Genomic DNA, 20,921 nt, shown 5'->3' with positions numbered 1-20,921 from the left:
TCACCAGTCACTAAGTGTTCTTCACTGTTTGTTTCATGTGTGAATGCATGCACACATTTTGTTGCTGTTGAGGCACTTGAGTGTAATTGCCTATAGTGACTCTTTGCTCCTAACATTGATACCCACAGCTGTTAATATAGTACTAACTCTGCTCCCATTACAGATGCAACATTGTTCTTTTGACGATTTCTCACTTAACACATCTTCACCTCCCTTACTATGGAAAATCCCTGCGTCTTCATCTTTTATGACATTCATATCCTATAAAACACAGGGCCATTGTTTTATACCATGTACTTAGATTTGGATTTTTTCATAAGTGTTCTGTGGTGTGATTCACCTTTTGTTTTTTCTTTCTTTTTTTTTTTTTTTTTTTTTGGTTCCTAAGTGTCTTTTGTGTGTGGCACCCAAGAATTAGACAGTGCTGTGTTCTTGGTTCTATATCAGGTTGCACTAAAGCCGTTTAGGAAAAGTTCTTTTGTACAGTCTTAAAGCATCTACTGGCAGATTATATATTAATTACAAAAGAGAATCCTGAGTCCCCATGGAAATATTTGTTGTGTTTCTTTAAAATCAAAGAGAACAACAGTAAAAATGGCATCAACTACAGTGCCCCTCACAGACGTATCTGATCTGCAAACTATATCTTGATAGATTTTCTCAATTTTAATCATAAAACCAATGTGAAAGTAATGCAGTTTGGCCTTCCCATGCATATTTACTGGCTAAGGGATTGATATCTGTCCTCAAAAAGATTGTAGGGCAGCTCAGCTGCACTATGTTTACCTGGGCTGGACTCAGTCACCCCAAAGCTTGGAGTTTTCTTCCACCCTCCTTAGGTTCAGCTATGAAACAAGAATTAAGGCATGGAACTACGAGCTGAGAGATATGCACACCCACTGCAAACCAAATACACTCAAATCCGGGTTCTCAGGTGGATTGGGTGGGACTTACATGTCAATGCGTCCTCTTTAAAAGGATGTCGTGGTTGCTGTACCGCCTGTGAGGGTCAGAAAGGCCCAGCTGCTGTGGGCAGCACAGGTGTCAGGGCTGAGCTGATGAGGGCTGGCCTACTCCGACTCATGTTTCTACCTTAACAAGGAGAAATGTGCCCTTAAATGCGTACACCACGGTTCTTTATTCATTTGCCAATGGCACTTGGGCTTGCTTTCATGCTTGGCCTACAGTGGACAATGGTGCTGTGACCCAGCATGACCCCGCCTTCAGGGGTGGAGGGCTGTGTATACACATGTGTGGGTGCCTGTGGAAGGAGGAGAGGGTGTCAGAACCTCTGAGCTGGAGTTACAGGTGTTTATGAGCCGTCCAGTGTGGGTGCTGAGAAACTGAACTCAGGTCCCCTGAAGGAGCAACGGGTACTCTTAACCAATGAGCCATCTCTCCAGCCCCCAGTTAGTGGTTACTCTGATGCCTTTACTTGTAAAGTTTTAAGGAAGTGGAAGCATCAGTGTACATCCCCACTGAGAGCATGCAGGGGTCCAGATTCCCAAATGTTCTTTCCGCTGCTAACTGTCTTTTGTTCCGGGAGGTTTGTTAGGTTCCTGTGATAATGCTTTCAGGGATGTGAAGACTGTGGTTTTGATTCGCTTTTCTCTGTAGATGAGCTATACTGAGTGTCCTCTCATGTGCACAATGGGCATTTCTGTATCTGACGTAGAGAAACGTGTGTTCCATTTTCTTTTTTAATTGACAGGTGTGGTGGCACACTCTAATCCCACCACCTGGGAGGCAGAAGGAGGCAGATCTCTGAATTCAAGGCTGGTCTGGTCCAGTGATTTCCAGGCTAGCTGGTGATAGATAGTAAGACCTTGTCTCAAAAAACATTGTTTATTAAGTTCTTTAAAAGAGATAGTCAGAATAACCTGTCTGAAGCCAGGTTGTAACAGATGCTACCGAGTAGGACTGTTGACCCGATTGAAACAATGCAGAAAGGTGTTACATGCCTGATGAACTATACACAAAATCCTGTAGCACCGTGAAAGATCTATAGAGAAGACAGTTACTAGGGGCTTCCACGTGGAACAAAGATGGTGTGTTTCTTTTTTGGTTTTTTAAATTTTTTTGAGATAATTGGCATTCATTTGTGATTGTAGAGACGGCTCAGAATTTAAAGATCACTGGCTGCTCTTCCAGAGGACTTGGATTCAATTCCTAGCATCACACGGCAGTTCTCAGTGGTCAGTAACTCCAGTTCCAAGGGATCTGATACCTTCTACTGGTCTCTTGGGCACCAACCATGCACTTGTGTACAGATATGCATACAGGCAAAACACTCAGACACATAAAATAAAATTTAAAAAATGGAAAGTAATGCCAAGCCAAAGTAAAATTAAGAAACAAGTTCAATTTAAAATGAAAGAGAGAGAAAACACAGAAGTGAAAGCAAAGCCTGAACAGGAATGTTTATGACAGCATTATTCATAGCAGTGGGAAAGTGGCCTAGAGTCCCAGCAGTTATGAGGAGGATTTAAGTTTGAGGCCAGTCTAGCCTACATGGCAAAGCTGTCTCAAAAAGAAAGTATAAGCAACCTGAATTTTCACCAAGAAATTAATGTTTAAGCAGAAATTGTTACGTCCATAGCTTAGGAACCTGGGACACAGGGATGAAGAGCTGGTCAGAGCGTAACATGGATGGCCCCTGGGAAGGCGCTGGTCACAGGGCACCGTTCTCTGCTTCATTTTGATGGAGTGTCCAGAACAGGCCAAGCTACTGAGACTGAAAGCAGGCGTCCGGTAGCTGAGGGGCAATGAGGGCATAGTGGAAGAGACTGCTAAAGGTCTCTTTGGGGTTCAAGGAAATGCGTCAAGGTGTTTGTGGTAACAGCTGCACAGCCATGATGGATTGTGGGCCGAAAGCGACAGGCAGTGTGACTTGTGAGTTCTGTTTGAACAAAGCTGGCATGTGTGTGAAATAAACAGTACAGGAAGTTTCCAGGTACCATTTACCCATTCCCCCATAGTAACACCTCACAAAATTCCAGTAAAATATCACTACTAACGTAGTGGCATCGATAGTTTCATTCATCCACTCATTCATTCATTCATCCATCCATCCATCTGTGAGACAGAGTCTTGCTACGTATCCTTGGTTTGTCCAGAACTCACTATGAGCCCAGGCTGACCTTGAACTCACAGCAGTCTCTCTCCTAGCCCCTCTGGGTGCCAGGAGCCAACATGTAGCCTAGTTGTTTCTAAGTCTTTCAAGGGAGGAGGAAAGGAAGAGGAAAGGGGGGCAGTGGGAGAACAGAAACAGAAATCGTGACCAGAAGTCTGAGTTTGGCTGCCGGTCAGGAATCTCCTTGACTCCTGAAGATTTCATCTGAACTTTAGCAGGGGCCCTGGGAGTGAAGCCAACGGAGAGTGAGCAGCTGGTGCTGTCGGGGTGGGCGGGGCTGCCTCTGTCCTGTGCGCATCTCAGTCATCTGAGCCTGAGGCTGACGGCGCAAAGTCCGGGTTTAGTTGGTTTGGTTTGGGTTGTTGTTGTTTTAAGATTTATTCTTTATTGTTTATGTGTATGAATGTTTACCTACATGTATGAAACATGAGAGTGCCTGGTAGGTAGGAAGAGCAGAAGAGGGCATCGAATCCCCAGAACAGGAGTTACAGATGGCTGTGAGCTACTGTGTGGTTGCTGAGGACGGAACCCAGGTCCTCTGGAAGAGCAGTCAGTGCTCTTAACTAATAACCCCCAACCCCCATTCAATTTTTAATCCTCAAGGAATGCGTGAGCTAGTTTTTCACAGGGGTGCAAAACAAAATCCAGCCAATTAAAATCATGCCACTGTTAATCGGGTGAATTATTATTTTTGCTAATCACAAGGTATTGTTCACAGACTGCCTCTCATGTTCTAAGATCTGAAACACAATGAAGAGATTATCAGATGTGACCTGCCCTGTGCAGGAAGACAGCTACAGGGATCAAAGGGAGAGGTGTCTCTGCCTCAAGCTGTTTCCTCTTGTTCGTGTGACCCCGTGCGTCTGCCTTGGTACCTTGCTTCCTCCTCCTATTGCGGATTGTTAATATTCCAGAGACCTAACTGGACAGTGAGTAGGAGGAGGAAGCTTTATTTTAAGAAACGAAAGTTTGTAACTGAGTTTTGCTTGATACAGTCTTTGTTTGCTTTTTCTGAGACAGGGTCTCTGTGTAGCCCTGGCTGTCCTGGAGCTCATTCTGTAGATTAGGCTGGCCTCAAACTCGGAGATCCACCTGCCTCTGCCTCTCAAGTGCTGGGATTAAAGATGTGCACTACCAGTGTCCAGCTGTCTTTTTTGTTAAGATTGATTTGTTTTTATTTTTTGTTTATGAGTGTGTGCCTGTATGTATATATGTTCACTATGTGCATGCCAGAAAAGGTCTTTTATCCCTTAGATGATTGTGAGCTGCCATGTGGGTGCTGAGAACTGAACCCAGGCCTCTGCAAGAGCAGCAAGTGAACTTAACTGGGGAACCATTTCTCACACGGATACATTCTTATTTAGAGGCAAGTTAGTTAAAACTTATCACCAGCCAACTTCCCAAACCAATATGTGTTTGTTTGTTTGTTTGTTTGTTTGTTTTCAAGTAACTCTCAGTCCCTTGGTATGTGTAGCTTTTAGCAAGCCTGCCATGGCAAGAAGTGGAACTTTCTCCAGCTGTTATTTTCTTTAACTGTGACAAAGTGTCACTCCACAACAAGTCCTTTATTACCTGATACTTTTTAAGCTGTCTATGACAACAACACAAATTTCTATGACTAGGTTAATGAACCCTCAAATGATTGGCTTTGGGGGAGATCTGCTGCTCTTCTGGAGCTTTGGACACAGCTATTTAGTCACTGTTGATTCCAAATTCCTTATCAGCATCTTCAATGTCTTTAGCAGCTGCGTTATTTCCTGATGACTCTTGCTCTGCCTCTGGAAAGCATGTTTTCATCATTTCAAAGGATGTAAGCATTTCCAGACTCCATTGTTCCCGTGATCGTGAGGGGAGTGACTTGTTCTTTAACTTTGATTTTAGGGGATGTGACAAGTCTACAGAAAAGCTACTGCGGTCACCAGCAATTACAAAGTCCCACAGGGGAGGCCTGTCAGGCCCCGGAGTCGCTCTTGTCCCTTCCCAATCACAGCCCTGCCTGCCTGGGGACAGCTGCTATTAGGAGTTTTGTCATAATTTCCTGACCTTTTCCCCTGTAATGCTGGAGGTGGAGCTAGGGTCATGTGCATGCAGGCTTTAGTACCTTTTATCTGTAGTCTGACTACTGTTATGTACGGTGCAGTATGCATCAAACAATATAGTCCAGCTTTGTCTGGGTTTAATATGAATGGGTCATGCTGAATGTATTCTCTTATTCTTTCCTTTTTTTTTTAAATATTTTAAATTAATTCATCTGTGTTTTGGGATAGTATAACATTTCATGCATCTTTGTTGCTATATAGTGTTGTGTATGCATGAAAGACATAGAATTTTATTCATTCATTTCAACATTCACTAGTGAAAATCAGAGTTAGTCATGCTTTTACAGTTGTGACTACTGTAAATAGTGTGCTCTGTGTTTTTGGTGGTCCAAGTATGCATGAATGTTTCTAGGAGGAAGGGATTTGCTGAGTCATAAGGTACAGTCAGACCTCTATGTCTATGGATTCAACCTATCTTGGATGGAAACATTTGGGGAGGGGTTGCGCTTACACTGAAGAGGTACATAGTTTTTTCTTTGTACCTAAACAATGCAGTCTAACAACTATGTACATAGCATTTTCATTTTACTGTGTATCATAAGTTATCTAGAGGTGATTAGAAGTATCCATGAGAATGTGCACAGGTTAGATGCAAATACTGTGCCATTTTATGTGGTAGGCATCCTTGGATTTTGGTATGCTCCAGGACCAACACCCTATGGATGATGTAACTGGACCAGTCCCCTATGGCCTATATAAGGAAGACTGTTTATGAATCTTTGCTCTATTAATACTGTCAATGGCTCCAGTTTCACTTGTCCCTAGAAATATACAGTGTGCACTTTCCTGAACGGTGGACTTGTACCTTCTGCATGGCCCCAGGGCAGCATAACCTATGTGGTCACTTGGAAGGAGGCCACTGTCATCATCACTAATGGGACCCTTGGGATTGGGGATTTTTTCAAAAAGCTTTGCCATTAATGTTCAGTGGTGCTCAGAGGGGAAAAAAAGTGCAGGAAAGGGCCTGGGGGAGCTGTTGCTGCATCCCTCCCCCCAGCATTTACCTACAGTTACTGTCATGCTTTTTGATTTGGGTTAGCAGGGCTGGTTTCTCCTCACAGATTCTTTTGCATGTCTCTGATTACTAATACAATTGAGTTTCTTTTGTACATCTGAGTCACTGGAATTTCTCCTTTTGGAAATGTGCACCCATGCCTTTACTGCTAGGCTACTTAACTGATTTATAGGAATTACAGATTCAAGTCAGTAGTATAAGCCAAGGAGAATATTCTCACCACCACCACCCTCCTGTGTGTGTGTGTGTGTGTGTGTGTGTGTGTGTGTGTGTGTGTGTGTGTGTGTGTAAAGCCAGATGTTGACACTGGGTATCGTCCTCATTTGCTCTCCCCATTATGTATTGAGCCAGGGGAATTACTGCATCTTGAAGTGGTCTAGACTCACTGGCCAATGAGCTCTAGGGGTCTTCCTGTTTCTGTCCCATCAGCACTCGGGTTACAGAGCTGTGCTTAACTTTTATGTGGGTGCTGGGGATCCCAACTCAGGTCTTCATACTTGCAAAGTAATCATTTTACACACTGATCCAGCCCCCTACTCCCAAAAGTGTAGTTTCTTCTTATGTTTTGCTACCAGTACGCTCTTATAACTAAGGGCTTGTTTACAAATTAACAAAACATCCATAATGGAATCTATGGTTCAGTGTAATTTACTTTTTATGGATTTATTTGTTTCATTTAATGTGTGACTGTTTGGCCTGCATGTATGTATGTTGTCTGTCTACAGGCTTCATGCTCTGAGAGATCATAAGAGGGCAATTGATCTCCTGGAACTGAGTGATGGATGGTTGTGAACCACCATGGGAATCAAACTCATGTCCTGGGAATCAAACTCATGTTCTCTGCAAGAGCAACAGGTGCTCATTACCTCTGAGCCATCTCTCCAGCCCCTCAAATGTAATTTAAAAGACATATTAATGGGATCTATTATTAAATTGCTCTTAAGGTTTATAAAAAAGGCACCATTTTTACATTTAAATAGCAATATTATTTAGCATTGTGTGATGTTTAGGTGGTAGCTTTTTGTGTGTGTTTGTTTTTGGAGACAGGGTTTCTCTGTGTAGCCTTGGCTGTCCTGGAACTAGCTCTGTAGACGAGGTTGGCCACCTACCTTTACCTCCCAAGTGCTGGAATTAAAGGCTTGTGCCACTACCACCCAGCTTGGTGGTAGCTTTTGTTACCTTTTCTTTCTTTCTTTTTTTATTTTTAGATGCATTGGTGTTTGACCTGCATGTCTTTGTGAGGGAGTCAGATCCACTAGAATTTGAGTTACAGACAGTTGTAAGCTGAGATGTGGGTGTTGGGAATTGAACCCGGGTCCTCTGGAGGAGCAGCCAGTGCTCTTAACCACTAAGCCGTCTCTCCAGCCCCCTGTTACCTTTTCTATTACTGTTTTCGACACATTTTAAAACTTACTTCCACTACATTCTTCACTTTTGTCTACATGGTCTAACTGAAACTGTTGATCTTATTGCACAATAAAGCATAATAAAGTGTCATAGTGTATAAAAAAGGAAATATTTTAATAGAGACCAGCCACCACCTCCTCTCCTCTCTCTCTTCCTCTCCCTCTCCTCCTCCTTTCTTTGCAAGGCTGGGGGTGGAACCTAGGCCTTCACACATGGGCAGCAGGCACTCTACTACTGAGCTACACCCCCCACCCAGAGAACTCATTCTTAATGGCCAGAAGAAAAATCATTAGCTAAGGGTGCCTACCCATAGCAACTAATGCCTTTTTCCTCCTGCTCATTTTGAAATATTTATTTTAAAAAATCCTTTCGTAAAAAGATAGATACATACTCACTGACAAAATAACAGCAGAAAAGAGCAAAAGGAGGAGAAGTCACCCAGTGCTGCAACAGACGTCACTGTGGTGTAAGCCCACTGCCCACCACCATGATCCACTAGCCTGCAGTGGGGCCACCTCGTCTGGCCCACTGCCTGAAGGTGCACCCCCGCACCGCCAGGTGGCACCGCGGAGCCCCTGTAGGGGGCTACCGGTGGAGCACCTTTCCTCAACTTTATTGGATGGCACTTTCAAAAGAATTATGGAAACAGAGCGGAGAAAGGGAATTTTACTTATCATTTATATTTCTGCTTTGCATAATTCCTAAAAATAAAAGGGATTTCCTAAGAAAAAATCTGGATTAAACTTAAGTACTTCACTGAGGCAGTTTCCAAAATAGCAAGACCTTGAGGGGACTGCATTAAGGAGCTGGCGTTTCTCAACGGGTTCTACAAGCCAGTGTTCCTGAGGGGTGGGAAACACTGAGGAAGAAATTCAGGTTTCTTCCCAGAGGGCTCCCAGTATCCCTCCAGAAGCGGTGGCCAGGCATGACCTCTGGTCTTCAGCAGCAAACCCTTTCTCATCAATAGTCACCCAAGACCAGTCCTTCGAAACCTTGGAAAATACTTATTTGACCCTGGCATATTATACTTTCAAGCATGTATATAAGCAGCTTTTATAAGTACTACACTTCATCCTGACTGTAAAGATGATGCAAGCCAGGCATTCAGACCCACATTCAAATCCCAGAGCTCAGGAGATAGAGGCAGGAAGAACACCAGTTTGAGGCCGACCATGGCTACAGAGTATCTTAAAAAAACAAAAACAGACAAAGAAACAAAAAAGTCTACATGTTCACTATATAAAATTGTCTGTAATTGTTCCATTAACAATAACCAGGGTTGAGCATGCCTGTGCTGATACATTTTCTTTTACACTGGCCCTTGCACTCTGGTTCTCACTTGTATTATAAAGTTCTGATTTTCTTGTTTATTTTTGCCTTGAATAACATTTTATTAACTAGAAGAAAATGTTAGTCCTTGTAGTAAAATGCATATAGAATTTTCACAACTATTGTTTTATAAAACCTTTTTGATTTTGCAGCAGTTTTAAACTTTTGTGGAATGAGTACAAAGAATTCTCACATACCCTGCAGTCAGTGGTCCTTCGATTTTTAACACCGCAGTGTGTTTTATCTTGGGCCCGCTCAGTCTGTAACTAAGCTTCCTCATTCTGCGTTTAGGAAGGGCAGTGTTTGAATTCCCCATTTGACCACCCTTCTCCGCTGTCTTCTGCCTGCCCAGGTTACTATAACAACAGCACAAAGGTGGCCGTAAAGACCCTCAAGCCAGGCACCATGTCTGTGCAGGCATTCCTGGAGGAGGCCAACCTCATGAAGACCTTGCAGCATGACAAGCTGGTGCGGCTCTATGCTGTGGTCACCAAGGAGGAGCCCATCTACATCATCACTGAGTTCATGGCCAAGGGTGAGTGATGTTCACAGTCCGTACCCCTAAAGGAGGCAGGTCCCAAAGCAAAATGTTCAAGTGTTCAAAAACACTGTTTTAATGTGAAACATGCTCAATACTGGAAAGTCAGAAAGTCATAGAAAGGGTATTTTCATAAGCATAGTCAGAGGACAGAATTTTTCTTATTTACTTAAAATATGAGCAGTATTTAAATTTCTGAGTGTTGCTTAAAAATGTTAATGTAGGGTCTGTGGATGTGGCTCACCTGGAGAGCTTGGATAGTGCACAAATTTAGTTCATGTGTTTTAGCCCCTGGAGGTTAAATCCCCATGTTGCGGAACCCCTAAAAGAGGTTTTAGGCAGCCATCTTTCCTTCTGTTAGTCCTTTTCAGAATGGCTTTCAATCGTCATTCTTTTCTTCACCTTCAGTCTGCTAGAGATACATTCTCACACTTTTTTTTTAATCTTTGGAAAAATGAATGAAGGGAAGACAGAAACATGAGCAACAATCTTAAATTAATAATTGTTCATGCATAAAGGGAGTAAAGTATGCTGTCAGAGCCATATGTTAGTAATTGCTTTTAATGCTGGAGATCACACCTAGGTCCTCACTCAGACGACAAGTACTCTATTAGCATCCAGCTAATAGATAGGAAGTCCTATTAGCCAATAGATTAGAAGCATGGATATCACATTTTCTAAAACTTAATATCTGTTAATAATTGCTATTCAGAATAGCATTTACTCAAAACATTCCTCAGAAGAGAACATGTTCAGTTTTGTGTTTTATTTTCGCCAAGGCTGTGTAAATGAGTTCTCATTAAGCTGTGTCCCTAGCCTCAAGGATACTGCTAAAAATAGAAATAAAACTATATGGCTTTGGTTGCTGTAACTGAGAAACCGTACTCAAGGCTAGGTGCTTTGTGATTTCATAAACATTACTGAATTAACTAACACTGTTTGGACCATAAACACAGGTGTGGAGTATAACAATATCTAAATTCATTGAGCTCTTACCACCTACCACTGCTGCCAGTGCCTTGTGTCCAAGGACGAAGTGCCATTCTGTGCTTCTGTCACGGGTGATGTAGTGCAGTGTTTCTACCCTCCGAGTCCCACACTGTCTGCCTTCCATCCTCTTGCTTACATCCTTACAAGAACTCCTACAGAGCTACCATGCCCATTTTGTGATAAGTGAGGAGACCAAGGCTACCCATGATTGGTGCTGGGAGTTCTAAGGAAAAGGAGGTATCATAGATATGAAACCGAAGGAAGCAGGAGAAGCTGCTGCCGGCGCTAGGAAACAAGCTTGTTCCCAGCACAACAGCTCTCCCAGAGCCTTTGGCTCTTTCCTTTGCTGGAACAGGACAGAGCAAGCCTAGCCTGATACCTACAAGGGAAAGGCCACCCATGAGGACATGCTTCATGTCTTTCTGTCCCGAACAAGTGATCGGGCAGCTGCAGGATGTTAACTTGCTGGCAAGTGCTCTACCCAGGGTCTTGTGCTTGCTGGACGATACTCCACCACCTCCCCGGCCCCACCCCACCCCGAAAGCCCTTGAAGGGACTGTTTTACTCACGTGCTTGAGTTGCATTGACTGTCGTTCCTCTGTCTGCAGGCAGCTTGCTGGATTTCCTCAAGAGTGATGAAGGTGGCAAGGTGCTGCTCCCAAAGCTCATTGACTTCTCAGCTCAGGTGAAGTATCAGAGAGCCCAGTGAGTGTGTGCTCTTGCAGACTCAATGTCTTATGCCAGGGAGAAGGAACTCCCTTTCAGTGCTCACAGAGGGGTGTGTGTGTGTGTGTGTGTGTGTGTGTGTGTGTACAGATGTGCTGGGATATCATCTTCTGTGAAGCAGGTCAACCTCTTTATTCTGGATTACTTCCTGTAATTCATAGAAATGGTGTTCAGCACTTTGGAGAAGCAATTCCATGTTGTGTAAGAGCAGCAGCTTTTAAGTCAAGCATATGTTTCATTGTGATTCTAATATACTGATACTTGGAAGTTCTCAGTGTTCCCTGCCTACTCTTCCTTGTCTCACTCCCTGCTGGATGTCTCATTAGGAATCTGAGATACATTCATCTGTAATGTTTCCAATACTAGCCCAAGAGGTGCCTGTTTTCGGAGTCATGTACTTTCTGAAGTCTGCTTATAAGCAAAGGCAAATTACCCAGAAAACAAGCAACATGCCTGGCACAGCAGGGAATGTGCATTTGAATGGTGCCAGCTCCCGAATTTAAGTAGTTGCTTGGTTCTGTTAGCCATGTTTGGCAATGTGCTTGTGTTGTTCTTCAGTGTTGGCCATTGGAGGCTCGGGCTGAAAAGGTTCATGTGGTGCAGACCACAGTGTGTACTGGGGGAGACATTCCAGTGGACAGAAACACCTAAGAGCTGTTGGAGGAAGCGGAAAACTCCTTAGGAAGGACAGTCCCTGTTGCTCTAGTGACAGTCTGCGAGGAAATAACTTACTTAGACCTCAGCTCATCATCTGAGGAGGAAATCTGAATGTGATCTGCACCACCAGCGTCTGATAGAAGAGTGATGGCCTGGTGGAGAAGCAGGAGGGAAAGGAGCATCTGATAGAAGAGTGATGGTCTGGTGGAGAAGGGGGAGGGAAAGGGACATCTGATAGAAGAGTGGTGGCCTGGTGGAGAAGCAGGAGGGAAAGGAGCATCTGATAGAAGAGTGATGGCCTGGTGGAGAAGCGGGAGGGAAAGGAGCATCTGATAGAAGAGTGATGGCCTGGTGGAGAAGCGGGAGGGAAAGGGGCCAGTAGCCCTGCCTTCTTAGCCATCCTTAAACAACCATCCTGGCTCTGGCTCCGAGGTGCCACTGCAGGGCCATACTCAGGACCACTGGCCTGCAGTAAAAGCAGCATGGCTGGGTGCAGCTGTGGACCCACAAAGCTAGCAGAACAGGAAGCAGAGAAAGCAGAAGTCTGATAAATGTATCGCACTGAACACAGATAAAGAGGCCCTCTGCTCTAGTGGATGTGGGCTTTCCTACTAGGCCAGAGATTAAAGGACCACAGCAAAGGTCCACATGGGGCAGGGATATGGAAACATGGCGCACGTGGCCTGAGATGCGCTCTTCAGTCCGCCTGAGGGTCAGTTTGTACAAATGGCTCTTTGGGTCAGACATGGTGGCAGGGTATATGCTGAACCCAAAGGATGTCTTTCTCTTTTTGCATGGGTATCCTTATTTGATTTTGTACATCTTATTTGATAAAAACATTATCTTGCTGTAGTTGAAATTTCTGAGCTTAAGTCTGGGTGTCTGAGGCTACCATAGAGGGTAATTTTTTCTGACTTATACATAAGATGAAGCAACAGTTGCTTTCTAAGCCTTTGTAGCTTGCAGACATGATGCCCACAGAGACTGCTCTAACGGTGGCTGTGCAACTGGATACCAGGCAGGTGTCGGGGACTTCACTGGAACTAGGCTGAGTCCCCTTGGTGACTGGAGAAGCTCCAGCTTGTGCTGGATGAGCTCTTATTTCTGTGTCCCAGAGCATTGTTGCTGGTGGATGACCCTGGGTAAAACTGCTGAATCTTCAAGGTAAACGGGAAAACTGTTGTCACAGTTTCCACAGTGTTGAGAGTGTCACAGTCAGCAGCAGCCAGGGATATCCTGAGCATGCAGGCTTAGCACCAGCTCCTTCCTTCCTTCCTCCCTCCCTCCCATCCATCCATCCATCTGTCCGTCCATCCGTCCGTCCTCCCTTCCTTCCTTCCTTTCATCCTCCCGCCCTCCTTCTATCGCTCTCTCCCTTCGTTCCTTCATAGACTGAACCCCAGGCCTTGGACACATGACACTCGTGTCTGTCACTTAGCTATGCCCCTAGCTGAATATGCTTTCTTTGTAACTAAGCTCTAGATCCTTTTGAGTTCATATTTGTTCAAGACACAGCCTCACCCAGACTCTCACCCATTAATGACAGCAAGGCTGTCATTATTATTTGTTCTGTTTGCTTGTGACGTGTCCTGCTGTAACTGAGGCGGTGGGCTCACCCCTGGCTGAAGTCACATCCCTCACACATTGACTTCTGCAATCCTCCTAATACCACTACGATGCTCTCGGTTCCATTTCTGGGGGCATTACCCAGTGTGCTGCCTCCTCTTTCGTGTGCTTTTCTTAAAGTTTTCGTATCAATTGAGCCCTCTCTTAATTTCTCACCTGCCACTAGTTAACTTTGTCCATTTTCGGTGGTGAATCACATGAGACAGTGAATATTAATAAAATCAATCCAAATTGATAGCTGGTGGCCAGATACTTAGATAATCCACCCCCACACCCTCTATCTTTTCCCCAGCTTCTCTTGGGGTGGAAATCAGATGAGTGCACTTGGTATGTGAGCCCTAACTTAATCAGCAGTTAATATGTCGATGGTCACTCTGTCCCATTATCGCTGTCGTATATGGTCAAGAGTGGAGAAAATGAGTGGTCACCATGGATACCACTATAGTGAACAGTGGAGATTGGTTATTGGGACTGGAGATGGGTCTGCTAACAATCATAGCCTCAGAAGAGTGAGGAAAAGTGAGTGAGGGGCAGAGTTGGGACTTCCCCATGACCTACTTCCTCTCTACATTCTCTTCCCCACCCTCTCTGGGTGCCCAGCTGAGACAGAAAACCACCTCCCAGTTCATGTGAGAGCTGACTTCATCACTTCCTGTCTCAGAAAAGCTCTGAAAAGTCTCATGGGGCCCACGTGTAATCCATGCTCTTCAGCCACCCCCCTCAGCCCATGGGCTCACTGGGCGGAGATGAAGAAATTTTGTTAGGAACACATTTCCTCACAGCTTTTTTCCTTGTACTTAATGAAGCAGTTCTGTGCTTTTCTAAGCAGAATACCATTTTGTAAACTCCAGGTGTTAGAAGAAACATGCTTGGCAGGAGAAGAGGTTGAAAGTAGTCAGGAACATCCTGGGGCAGAACCAGAGGTGGAATCATAGGCTTGGAAACAGAGAAGAAAATAAAGTACAGAGTTCAGAAGGACCTTGCAGTGATCAGATCAATCACTTTGTCTTTCCAACCCAGAGAAACAAAGCATTTATTGCTACCTGGCAGCAACATCTTCACCAGAAATGAAACACACTTATCTCTGAGCAAAGCTGCAAAAGCCAATTCGTTATGATGATGTGATCATGGCAACAATTAATGTTTGTTTCAGCGTCTTCTAGTTGGTAAAACAAGCCCCTTACCCAATGAGAGCCCAACAACTTTGAGGATTTATATTGCTATCTAATATGTTTTGCAAATGAGTGAGTAAACTTGAACTCCCAGGTGGAATTGCTCAGACTCCGTCCTGGTTCTTCTGACTACAGATAATTGGTTCTTTCACCTCTGTCTCATTGTCATCTGGTGGTCAGTGTTCATCCTGTGGCACCTTTGTACCTGGCCTACCACGATGGGCAATTTTCCTGTTTTTCGGGTCTTTGCCTTGCTGATGAGTTAATGATTTCTTTAACTTCTCATCTTTCCATTCATCTTTTTTGTCAACATACATCTTTCTTTCTTCTGAGTCTGGCCCTGAACTCCTGATTCTCTTGCCTCTGCCTCCCTCACGCTAGGATTACACATATGCACCCCGGACTAAATCTTTGTATTATGTAGTGATTATCCTCAAGATGCATTTTTTCATTGGTATTAAATTTTAAGTCACAGTTTAAGTTTTAAGTTAGTAAGCTGAAGAAAGGAATAAACCTGAGTATATTTATCAACCTCTTTCTATACCCAGGAGACTGATCAGACTGTGATAAATAAGCTGGAAGGGTCAGGATGGAAATGTCCTTAGGAAGCTTCTAAAGTATTTGCCAGTATCATCAGATGCAGTATGATGTGAATGTCGTCTCTTTGCTCTGTCTTTTGGAGGAACTGAAGAGAAATCAGGTTCTCATTTCCCAACTATGACTGTTATCCAACATCATTCCTTCACCATCACCATTGCTCCCATAATATCCTGATAAAACAGTGGTTCTCAACCTGTGGGTCAAGAACCCTTTGGACTTCGAACAGCCCTTTCACAGGGGTCACCTAAGACCATCAGAAAACACAGATATTTGCATTACTATTCATAACAGCAGCAAAATCACAGTTATGAAGTAGCAATGAAAATTATTTTGTGGTTGAAATCACAATGCGAGGAATTGTAAAGTGTCGCAGCATTAGGAAGGTTGAGAACCATTATAATAAAGGAACTACTTTATGTTCAAAGCCTTATTTCAAGTTTAAAAAATAAATTCAGCACTGGGAATTGAGCCATAGACAGGTGCATGCAAGGCAAGCACTGTAAAACCAAGTTACACATCGGTCCTTCAGCACTGCTGTCTGTAGCCTTTCTGCCGATGCCACCGACCAGTTTTCCTCAACAGAGGAAGAGGCACTGGCGCACAGGATTCAGCTTGGTGGCAAGTGGAACCCCCAGCACCCGGCTTGGCTTGAACATCTTCTAGGAGGCCACACTCACTGCTGCTTTCCCAGTCCTTCCTCTTTCCTGGCGTTCTCGCGGGCGCCTCTCTACTGCGGCCCTTGCACTTTCAGGTCCTCTTGATAGCACAAAGGTGGGAAAGACCAGCAATGAAGTGGGAATTAATTGATTGCAAAAGAGTATTGTGCTGTGAATGCTGCTGTAGGTAAAGGGGCCATGTGGATCAGGACAAGATGGTCAATGTGCATCACTAGGGAGTGGTTGCCTGGAAACCACGACTTCCCAGTGCACAAGAGCCTACACAATTAGTGCTTGCTTCATCCTGTGAAACAGAAGAAACACTGCTACATTTTTCAGATGGCAAAAGATAGTGTTAATGATCCAGAAAACATTGGCCTACGAGCCAGGAAACAGGCTTCTCCCTGGAAATGGTCACCCCAAGGCCCCAGTCTTCCTCACCTCCAAGGCCACATACCCATTAGGTGTCCCACAGCCTCAGCTCTAACATTCCATGACACAGAAAAGCTTTTTCTGCATGAATTGTCCCTCTGTTATAATTAATGATTTTAATGTTCAAAACAAAGGGACACAAATATATCACATTATTATAGTAATCGGATTCAGGCATGTCAATGTTCTCTTTTCAAAATTAAAAATATTTTAATTGATAAAATTAATTGTACATATTTATAATGTACAGTGTAATTATTTTTGTCTGTTATTTTTGAGACAGAGTCTTGCTATGTAGCCTAGGTTGGCCTCCAATTCATCATCCTTCTGCCTCTGCCTTGAAAGTCCTGGGATTATGGCATGTGCTACTGTCCCCAGTTCAATGTGACTTTTTAAAAAAATTAAACCATTTTTATCATGTGTACATGTCTGTGCACATGCATACATGTGAAAGTCGAAGGACAACCTGCAGGAGTCTCTTCTATCATGCGGAGTCCCGCCATCAAACTCAAATCATCAAGGCCGGCTGCAAGCACCATCACCTGCTCAGTCATCTCAGTGAACCTTCAAAAATCACTGCCCTACCTGTTTCGATAAGTTACTGGTAACTGTTGCCACCCTACTGTGCTTTAGAACACTAGACTTCTTCCCATCTAGTTCCTGGAATTTGACCCCATTTCTCTTTATCCATTTGAATAATGAGTTTCATTCAAACATCGTTTTAAGCGTGTGACAACCTTGGGGCCGTGAAAACTTCCAAAACGGACAGTGAAACTGGGGCCGATGTCAGAATTGCGAAACTAGATAATACGCAGTTTTCTTCCAGGAAAAAATAGAAAAAAACACTTAACTGTCGGTTAAAAATAGCGTAAAACAGGAACTCTTTTGGGGGGGGAGGGGGCACAGCACAGTGGCAGAGGGAGTGTGGTTATAGACTGCAAACAAGATAAAAGAGTCCAGCTGGCCGGAGAACCTTGTCTTGTTTTCTTTGGGGTTCTGTTGTTTTGTTTTCAGGATTTGATTGTTTTATTATTTATTTGTTTGTTTGTTTGTTTGTTTATTAGAAAGAGCCTCCATCTTTCTCTAAGCTGGCTTTGAACTCTCAGTCCTCCGGCTTCTAGATGCGGGGTTCTGGGGTTACAGGTGTGTGCTATCACGGCTGTCTTTACTCTTGTTTTAGCCTGGCTGGACAGCTTCCTAGCACCAAGAAGAACCTGTGAGTCAGATCAGCCGCCAATCTTGATACTGTTTTGTCCAGGGATGACAGTTTCTAGTTTGTGTTACTGTAAGTCACAAACCAGCTTCCTCTTTGGGAACTTGTCATGGTGTCCTGCAAGACCAGACTTACATGGAGTGGACTAAGGTCATTACCAGATGTGACATTCACAAGACTTCCAAAGAAAGAGCATTGTCAACCCTTTCTTAGGCTCTGCCTGTGTTCTCTTTACCTTCTCCACATGGCCGCCTCTTCTCTCCTTCACCCACAGCATGCAGGAAGTACAGCATGCAGGGATCACAGCCTGGCACCTTGCTAGGGATGGAATGAGCAAGACACATTCCTGTCTCCCGGAAGAAAATGGCTAAGTGTGGAGGCACGTGAGTTGTGGAGGAGAATGGGTTCAGCACCAGGAGTGTGGCCAGAGCTGTCTGATTAAGCACCTTAAGTAGCTTTCAGAGCACTGTGGAGGCAGAGGCTGGAACCCAGGGGTGCAGGCTGGCTGGCTGTGGAGAGGCTGGAACCCAGAGGGGCAGGCTGTCTGTCTGTGGGGACGCTAGAACCCAGGGGGGCAGGCTGGCTGGCTGTGGGGAGGCTAGAACTCAGGGGGGCAGGCTGGCTGGCTGTGGGGAGGCTGGAACCCAGGGGCTCAGGCTGGCTGGCTGTAGGGAGGCTAGAACCCAGGGGGGCAGGCTGGCTGGCTGTGGGGAGGCTGAAACCCAGGGGTGCAGGCTGGCTGGCTGTGGGGAGGCTGGAACCCAGGGGCACAGGCTGGCTGGCTGTGGGGAGGCTGGAACCCAGGGGTGCCGGCTGGCTAGCTGTGGAGAGGCTGGAACCCAGAGGGGCAGGCTGTGGGGAGGCTGGAACCCAGGGGCGCAGGCTGTGGGGAGGCTAGAACCCAGGGGGGCAGGCTGGCTGGCTGTGGAGAGTCTGGGACCCAGGGGGGACAGGCTGGCTGGCTGTGGGGAGGCTTGAACCCAGGGGTGCAGGCTGGCTGGCTGTGGGGAGGCTTGAACCCAGGGGCGCAGGCTGGCTGGCTGTGGGGAGGCTGGAACTCAGAGGGGCAGGCTGGCTGGCTGTGGGGGACTGAGAATCACTCCTCAGCTTGGGAAAGGCTATAGACTGCAGAAGTGAGTTTTGACAACCAGAAGGTAGCGCCTAGAAAATAGAGCAAGAGGTTTGCAAGGGAAGCATGAGATGAAGTGAGAGGCGAACGAACGAGCAGAACAGACACAGGTTTTAAGGAACCTGGAAGTGTCAAGCAGAGTCAAGAGGAGCAGTAGTGAACTGTTTTGTAGATAACTCTAGTTTAAACCTGTTTTAGAGCATGAGCAAGCATGCTCAGCCGAGCTCTCGCCAGGACTTGGGCAGTTTTGCTGTTTTCGCCAGCATTTTGACACTTAGTGCTAATAGACAGTGTCTGCAGTCACTGTGACACCCAGGCCTATTCTCCACACCATCTGCACACGAAGAGTGCATGGCTAGCTTTTCACTAAGATTACAGTTTGTTGTTGCTGTTCTCTTTTCCTTTAACTCTGCATCAGGAAAGATGGGATGGGAAGAGAGTGAGGGCTGCGTTTCATCGCAGAACATGTCCTAAAGGCTGCATTCTGCAGCGGCTGCCCCACTGCCCACTATCTCCCCTAAAACCAAGAAGCACTTTGGTCAGGGAGACCTCAGCCTGAAGTAGTTGGCCCTTTGTTTGGACACAGCTAAAGCTCTCAGCCAGGCGAATTCCTGGTAACACCACAACAACACAAGCTCCTGAGGTCTGGAATCATGGCAGGCTGGTTGGCACAACTCTGGAGTGATAGGAATTGACTGAACTCTGCCGCAGGAATGCGCTGTCAAGTCTGGCCTTGACATGTTGGGTACAAAGATGATTAGAAAGGAGGTCCATGGTTTGGACATGACTTGAGTGTGGACCCCAAGGGCTTATGTGCAGTGAGTGCGGATGTGTTTGGAGATTTTGAAGGTCTGGGGAATCACAAGACTGGCCCACTCCCTGCCCTCTGGTTTCCATCTTGCCACTGTGGCTAGTACCTGAAAGAACACTTAAAAAGAGAAAAGTGGGAACAGATCGTTTTGGTATTTTGGCTCATGATTCCAGATGTTTCAGTCTGTGGTCAGCTTGCTCCAGTGCTGTAGGCCTGCGGTGAGGGAAACAGAGGTGGCAAAGGCCTGTCACAGCAAACTTGCTCACCATATCCTTGCCGTGAAGCAGAGAGCGAGAGATAAAGAGGAAGGGTCCAGAATATGTCCTTCAAAGATATCCCCCAGTGACATCTAGCCAGGTCCCACCTGCTAATATTCCTCTCACCTCCCAATAATGCTGTCCATACCCACTGTGAATTCAGGGCTAGAGACTTGGCTCAATGGTGATACGTTTGCCTACCACACACCAAGTATTGACTTCCATCCTTCGTGCTGTGAGAAAAACAATTAATTCATAAATGGGTTAATCGATCTATCAAACCTCATGGTTCATTCACCTCTGAATAGCACCTCTGTGGTCTCTTAGCTGGAGACTAAGCCTGCAACAAGATTTTGTTAGGGACAGTTCCTATTCAAGGGAGAGCAGGAGCCCTTGCCAGAGCCGGCATTATGCTATGGGCTAAATAGGCCTCCATTCTTTAACATTGCCTTGCCTCTGGTGCTTTATTAGAGTGATAGAAAAGTGACTGGGCAATACAGGAGGCACTACAGTCTGGAGAAACGGTGCATGACAAACAAGCTCAGTTGTCTACACTGAGCTGCTAAGGGACTGGCATCATAGGCACCCGAGTGGGAACAAGGTTTGGGATGCTGTGAGCACCAGCTACAGGCATCCTAGGTTTCAAATGCTTTGCTATGGGATCTGGGACTTGGAAGGTGGGTGGAGCTGAAGAGGTCTGGAAGGTTTAGCTATAGACACATTTAAACGAGGGCTCAAGAGACAGTGTGAAGGGAAAAAGGATGACCCTGGCAGAATCCCAGGGACGGTACTGAGTGAGCAGGCATAAAGGGTGTCTGGGTTCACCAAGAGCACGGTGTCCTTTGTAGAGAAGGCAAGGCCACAGAGCCAGCTACATATGGAGGTCGGATCTCCTGAGAACAAAGAAACTTACATTGCATTTCGGGGTAAGAGCATCTTTGGAGAACTCTGCTAGCCCCTCTTGGTACACTGGTTTGGGGAAGCCACACTGGGCTGTTTCCTGCCTGCGCTCCGAGGCTTCCTCCCTCCCCATGTTCTCTGCCTGACTGACTTTTCTCCCCCTTGGCTCTTCACAAGCCACTCCCCACACCTATTTCCAGGGAAAGTGCTCACTCTCCATTTGTACACAGA

The 20,921-nt window shown here is 45.4% G+C and overlaps 1 protein-coding gene across 2 annotated transcripts in view; it reads left to right on the top strand.

Annotated features, from left to right (window-relative positions):
• Positions 1–20,921, top strand: part of Lyn (LYN proto-oncogene, Src family tyrosine kinase) — a 124,077-nt gene that overhangs the window by 71,503 nt on the left and 31,653 nt on the right. For both annotated transcript variants that reach the window (XM_006992640.4, XM_006992641.4), the window contains exons 9-10: positions 9,336–9,518; positions 11,120–11,196. In XM_006992640.4, the coding sequence (XP_006992702.1) occupies positions 9,336–9,518; positions 11,120–11,196 (260 nt within the window). The remainder of the gene's footprint in view (positions 1–9,335; positions 9,519–11,119; positions 11,197–20,921) is intronic.

The sequence above is a fragment of the Peromyscus maniculatus genome, chromosome 2 (assembly GCF_049852395.1).
Source record: "Peromyscus maniculatus bairdii isolate BWxNUB_F1_BW_parent chromosome 2, HU_Pman_BW_mat_3.1, whole genome shotgun sequence".
Lineage (NCBI taxonomy): Eukaryota > Metazoa > Chordata > Mammalia > Rodentia > Cricetidae > Peromyscus > Peromyscus maniculatus.
This window is presented reverse-complemented; position numbering and strand designations above follow the sequence as displayed.